Source organism: Mytilus trossulus, chromosome 13 (genome assembly GCF_036588685.1).
Source record: "Mytilus trossulus isolate FHL-02 chromosome 13, PNRI_Mtr1.1.1.hap1, whole genome shotgun sequence".
NCBI classification, from domain to species: domain Eukaryota; kingdom Metazoa; phylum Mollusca; class Bivalvia; order Mytilida; family Mytilidae; genus Mytilus; species Mytilus trossulus.
Genome location: NC_086385.1, coordinates 26,183,985 through 26,190,616, shown reverse-complemented (window position 1 = coordinate 26,190,616; position 6,632 = coordinate 26,183,985). Strand labels below are relative to the sequence as shown.

The window sequence follows — 6,632 nt, the reverse complement described above, 5'->3', positions numbered from 1 at the left end:
AAACGCTCGAATAGAAAAGTTAAATGGTAAAATTCATATAAGACCTTGAAGATCATAAAGGACATAAAATTCCAAATGGTTCCCCAAATACGGGTTAGGTATTTTATAAGCATAGTTTGCGTTGAATTATAACTTACATGTGGAGTCTTTTTTTTTTCATGCAAAAAAACCAGAACATTTACAATAGGCCTCTTTCGGTTTATACAAAGTTGCTTTTGATGTCAGAACATTACTTTCATTGATTAAATGATAATTTACAGGTACCTTTTCCTGGAATTGGTCTCTTCTATTTAAAATACTTATGGTATACATTTAGTCCAAAAAAAATGTTGTTTTGGCGTTTCTTTTACTAGTATATAAAAAACGAGAAATTTTTGGTAAAAACAAATGTATTTCAGCAGGAAAATACAGATATGTTTCGAGCGAGGCAAAATAAGTATGTTTTCGGTCTTTTCACATGTATCAATTTCAAAAACGGCTATGTTCGGTAAATAAATGGTCGCTTTCGGTTGATTTTTTTTTGTTCGTTCACAGGTTTCCCAATTTAAGCACATGACAACGTGGCTTCATCATGGAAAACATATGCAATAACAGTTGTTATTCATTCGTTTGATGTGTTTGTGCTTTTGATTTTGCCATTTGATTAGGGACTTTCCGGTTTGAATTTTCCTCGGAATTCCGTATTTTTGTGAATTTATTTTATACATTGTAGAACTGTAACCAATATAATCAAATTCAGAACCTTCGAGTAGCATTAACTTATACTAATGTCACCTGTTTGCCCTTTAACTAATTTGTCAAATTTTCAACAGCAAATGCCAAACACTTACTTTTTTGTGTGTGCTCTCCGCGACAGTACCTGTAAACTGGGGTCTAGCACCTCAGGCTAAACTGCAGGAGATCTCGGAGCAACAAGGGCCCTAGAGATGCAGTGTGTAGGCCAACCGGTGTGTGGACATGCCCTAGCACTCATCAACCTTGTCCCAGCTATGGGTAAATAGGCGGTTAGATGAGAGTCGTAGCCCAGTAAGGCAACTCTTCTAGAAGATGGTAAACTTCGAAAAAAAACCTGGATAGAATGGATTCATTAGCTCAGGAGAGCAGCCGTTCTAGATGATGGAAACCTTGACTACAAATTCCCTGGCCCTCCAGGTTGGAGTGTTGGGCATTGGGTTAACTCCCCCATCCTGTAAAAACTATCACAGTTACAGAAACCACAACAAATGAAACTAGATTACCCTCTGTTATAGGTCCAACGGGGGACTCGAACCACAGCGGAATGACTTCTCCTAGTGAAAGCCCTATTATGGAAACTAGGAAAATGAATATGAGTCTTCTAGGGCCTAAAGCACAAATATTTATAGGAGCCTGGAATGTTCGAACCATGTATGAAACATCAAAGACTGCACAGGTCATCAAGGAAATGCAGCAATACAGGTTGGACATTCTTGGTGTGAGCGAATGTCGTTGGACTGGCTCAGGAAAGACAAGAACAAATAGTAGAAACATCATCTTACACTCTGGAAACACTGACAGACATATTAATGGTGTAGCAATAATTATATGCAAAGAAAAGGCAAAAACACTACTAGAATGGGAACCAATCAGTGAAAGATTAGTAACAGCAAGATTTAACTCTGACCACTATAAACTTTCTATCATACAGTGTTACGCACCAACAAATGATGCTGAAGATGAGACCAAGGATGATTTTTATGAACAGCTGCAGACTGCCATTTCTAAAGTACCCCAACATGACATGCTGGTAATAATGGGAGATCTTAAAGCAAAAGTTGGCTCGGACAACACTGATGCTGAAAATGTAATGGGCAGACACGGTTGCGGGGTGAAAAATAAGAATGGTGAACGTGCTATCGATCTCTGTCTTTGTAATAAAATGGTGATAGGAGAGACCATCTTTCCACATAAAAACATCCATAAACTAACATTGAAATCACCTGATGGAAGAACAGTTAACCAGATTGACCACATACTGGTGAACAACAAGTGGCGTAGATCATTAAGAGATGTACGAGTACTCAGGGGTGCAGATGTAAATAGTGATCACTATCTATTGAAAGCTACTATCAAACTAAAACTAAGAAAGGCACCTACTGAAAACCAGAATAGAAAGAGACTAGACACAGCAAGGTTGAAGTCACCACATGTCAAGAAAGCTTTTTGCTTAGAATTGAAAAACCGGTTTAGTGTGCTAGATAACTCTGATGATGAAGAAGATAGTGTACAAGAGAAGTGGGATAACATCAAAGATATTTATGTAAAGACGGCAGAAAAAACAGTTGGTCACAAAACAAAACAGAACAAAGACTGGTTAACATCTGACATCTGGCAAAAAATTGAAGAAAGAAAAACAATAAAACAGAAATCAGTAAATGCAAAGTCAAAAAGGTTACAAGATCAACTACAAGTAACATACAGAGCAAAAGACAAAGAGGTTAAAAGAAGTGCTAGAAAAGACAAAAGACAATATCTGGAGGACCTAGCAAAAGAAGCAGAAAAATCAGCCATTCTGGGAGAGTTGAGTACAGTTTAAAAAATCACCAAACAATTTTGTGGAACATCAAATGCACAGACAGCACATGTAAACGACAAAAATGGCAAAGCATTGAAAACTGAAAGGGAACAAGCAGAAAGGTGAGTCCAGCATTTCAAAGAGGTATTAAACTGCCCTGAGCCTGATATCTTAGCTAACCCTGAACCATCAGATTATGACTTAAACATCAACACAGAACCACCAACTATAGAAGAAGTAAGAAATGCCATTTAATCATTGAAGACGGGGAAGGCACCAGGCATCGATTCCATCCATGCAGAGATGTTAAAGGCAGACATAGATACATCATCTAAGGTACTCCACAATCTTGTCCTTGTCCTTGTCATCTGGAAAGAAGGGGACATTCGATTAGACTGAAGCAAAGGCCTGATTGTAAAATTACCAAAGAAAGGCAATCTCCGCAACTGTGACAACTGGAGAGGGATTACATTACTTTCTGTCCCTAGTAATGTATTTTGCAAAATTCTGCTAAAAAGAATTGATAAAATTGTGGATGAAAAGCTTAGAGAAAAACAAGAAGGCTTTAGAAGAGGTAGAGGGTGCATTGACCAAAGTTTTACTCTGAGGAACATCATCGAGCAATGCATTGAATGGAACACACCTCTTTTCATCAATTTCATTGACTTCAAAAAGGCCTTTGACAGTATACAAAGAGAAATTCTTTGGAAAATTGTGAAATCGTATGGAATTCAACCAAAAATTTTGATGCCAAGAAAAGCCTTCTACGACAGCTTTGAATGAAGTGTCATCCTTGATAGCTCTATCTCAGACTCATTTGAAGTTAAATCTGGTGTAAGACAGGGATGTATTATGTCACCAATCCTATTTTTACTGGCCATTGACTGGATACAAAGACATACAACATCAGACAAAAAAAGGAGAATCCAGTGGACCATGTTTAACCAGCTAGAAGACCTTGATTTTGCTGATGACTAAGCAACAACAAGTGAACACCAACAAGAGAAGATTAACATACTTAACAACTATGCAAAGCAATCTGGTCTGAATGTCAATGCAAAGAAGACCAAGGTAATACCAGAAATACAACACCAATAACAATCAATGATCTGCCAGTGGACAGTGTTGAAGATTTCACTTACCTTGGAAGCATCATAAGTAAGGCAATGGAACAGGAAAGGATATAAAGGCAGGACTATCTAAGGCACGTGCAACATTTGCAAGACTTCATACTATCTGGAAGTCCAACCAGTACAGTTTAAGGATCAAACTGCGAATTTACAACAGCAATGTAAAATCTGTCATGCTGTACGGTTCAGAAACTTGGCGTGTTTAGTTAGTGACCTTCAAACATTAGATGCATTAAATACCAGCTGCCTAAGAAAGAATAACATAATAGTCTGGCCTAATAAGATCAGCAACAAGAGCCACCAGGAAAAAGGAAACCAGGGAGACCTAGAATCACCTGGCAAAGAACTGTTACTGCAGAATTAGAAGCAATGGGTTACACCTTGGGCCAAGCCTAGTACATGGCTAAGGACAGAGATAAGTGGAGTCAGTTTGTTGTGGCCTTATGTCCACTGGGGATGAAGAGGATAAGTAAGTAAAAAAAATATAGTTTGAAAGGAGTAGCGGTATGAAACTGAACTTAATTAATGAATTAATGTAACATCCTTTTACTTAACCTCATCTGAAATTGAAGTTTGTATGCCTATAACATTAAATCGATCACATGTATTTCATGAGTTATACTGCTTAACATATTAATTGAAGAAGAATGCACACCTAGAAAGGTCAAGAGATAACGTAAGGACTGGGGTCGACTTAATAGGTTATGAAAGAAAACTCTTGCAAAGGTATTGAAAGTCATTTAACGTTTAAATCTAGCTCTAAATGAAAGAGTGATCAAGCATTTATGTTGGTTACAATTAAGTTATGAGAATGATGCAGAATCATTCAAGAAAATTAGAAAAGTTTGACAAAGATTCAAAAATAAAAAATAAAAAACCCAGCAAAAAAGAAATTTCATACACACAATGCTTTGAAATTTTTTTTGGAACTGAGGCGTTTTTAAAATTTAGATACTGTTTTGAACATTTGCGAAAAAACGAATAGGAAAAAATTGAAGTAAATAATGAAGTTACACTTAGGCTTGTAATAGGCTTTACAACTAAACTATTGGTTGTACTTAACTGTATGTCTTTGGTTTTCAAACACACACAGCAATATTGTAGAAGGTGTGAACTGGGTATCATATCTAGCATAATATGATTCTAACAGATACATAACCTACATAAGCACAAAGTGAGTACTCAGTGACGGACTGTCTAAACATTCAATTTAGTGTTTGCTCCTCTGATGACAGGGGCATTTTGTAATCTTGGGGAGGGAAACCAGCATAATATATTTTGATGAAGATACAATTTTCTGCAAACCTGATTATGTAAGTAGCACATACAACTTTTAAATAAGATATCCGATTTGAAGTTTAAAGTCCAAAGTACATTGTAGGGCAACATTGAGGAAATAATCGATGCATCTGGTGTTATTTTTGTTTGAATCACACGCGTTTAATTAATCATTAAAGCATCTATGTTTTCTTTATGATTGTCCAGTGTGATCGGATGAATTTAAGTCATTTTTGTATTTGTTGTTATTGCATGAACGAACCAAACGCGAAACAATACAATCTTTTAATAAGAATAAAAACTACTGTAACTTTAAAGAGTTAAGTCAATAAACACATCGAGTGTATGTTTTATGATTGTATGATATATCGTATTGAATCTAAAACAAGATAATTTTGAAAAATGGGGAACAACGACTTGTTTCTTAAATTATTTGGGTAAATATTTTCAAAGCATTTTGACGACTTTATGGTCTCTGCAGAACTAATATCACTTCTTCTCTGGGGTCTTCTTTCTTAGTTTTTTTATCTGAGGGCTTGCTTTGTTAATGATATCTAATCATATTGTTGATAGTTTCGCATACTATACTATTTCCCTCCATTTGGTTTCTTACCTAATTTCTAATAGTGTCACCTTGCCTGTTTATATTGTGGGTTATTGTTTTGGTAGCTTTCTTTGTCGTTATTGATTTTTATTTAGTTTTCTTTGACTATAGATCCAAATCAAAATATTCTTAAGCTCGGCATTCCTTGTGCTGTTTCAAATTGGTGTTCTAACCTCGGGCTTTGGATGCAAGTTTAAAATGTGTTTTGGGGTCTGGCCCATTTGCTAATTTGAACTTAGAAAGATTCATCCCCTAAAACTGACAACTGCATTTTTTTGTTACATATGTCACAAGAGGTGGTAAGCGGTTCTTTACTTTTGCGCTAATTGGCATTTCATTTCAGCCAAATAATTTTCCCTTTACACAACAAACCATATGTCATTTGTGCCACAATACCACATTTCATTTGCGCCAAAAATAGACGTAAATAATATAAAACAATAGATGTATTCAAAAAGACCTTTATTAATATCTTCAAAACACAGTTTTTTTTATGTATAACGAAACTTATTCATCCGATTTATATCATTTTAACGATAAGTCAAGCACTATAATAATACACGGATAAAAAAAAAAAATCGTTCATAATAAAGTTAAAAACAGTTCCTGTTATAGATAAGCGTAATCATTTAACCTAAAAGAATGCACTATAAACTGAAGTAAAACCAAACATAAGTCATAAGACTTGTAAGCAATGGTCCGGCTGTACTCGTGAGTTTCTCTTAGTTCGACATTAGAAATCTTTATGCAATCCTGACAACTTTAGGTGTGTTATATGACTAGAAAAAACCTTGACCTATGAATAATATGACTTAAATGAAAATTTACATTTGCAGAATTTGCAGGATTTGCATCCGGATTTACCGTTCACATAATAGTGGAATTTATTTTTTTATTTTTGTGTGTTTAGGTTTACGTCATACGCTTCTGTTAATTTATTACTTGAAATATTATTATATAAACAAAAGAACCCCCTGGCTCGTTTCAGTAAAAAAATTACTGAAATTGCATTTAGCAAGAAAAAAAACTGTTATGGTGTTGGAATTATTCAAGTCACTTGAAAGCAATTTATTAAATATTCAAAATA

The 6,632-nt window shown here is 35.3% G+C and overlaps 1 protein-coding gene across 1 annotated transcript; it reads left to right on the top strand.

Annotated features, from left to right (window-relative positions):
- Positions 1-1,279: 1,279 nt before the first annotated feature.
- LOC134694198 (craniofacial development protein 2-like) lies at positions 1,280-2,554 on the top strand. Its single transcript, XM_063555195.1, has one exon. It carries the CDS (start codon positions 1,280-1,282, stop codon positions 2,552-2,554), a length of 1,275 nt encoding a protein of 424 aa, XP_063411265.1.
- Positions 2,555-6,632: the final 4,078 nt, after the last annotated feature.

Bases quoted from the DNA above. Each gene is read 5' to 3' on its own strand.
- LOC134694198 (XM_063555195.1), top strand. From the start codon at position 1,280: ATGACTTCTCCTAGTGAAAGCCCTATTATGGAAACTAGGAAAATGAAT.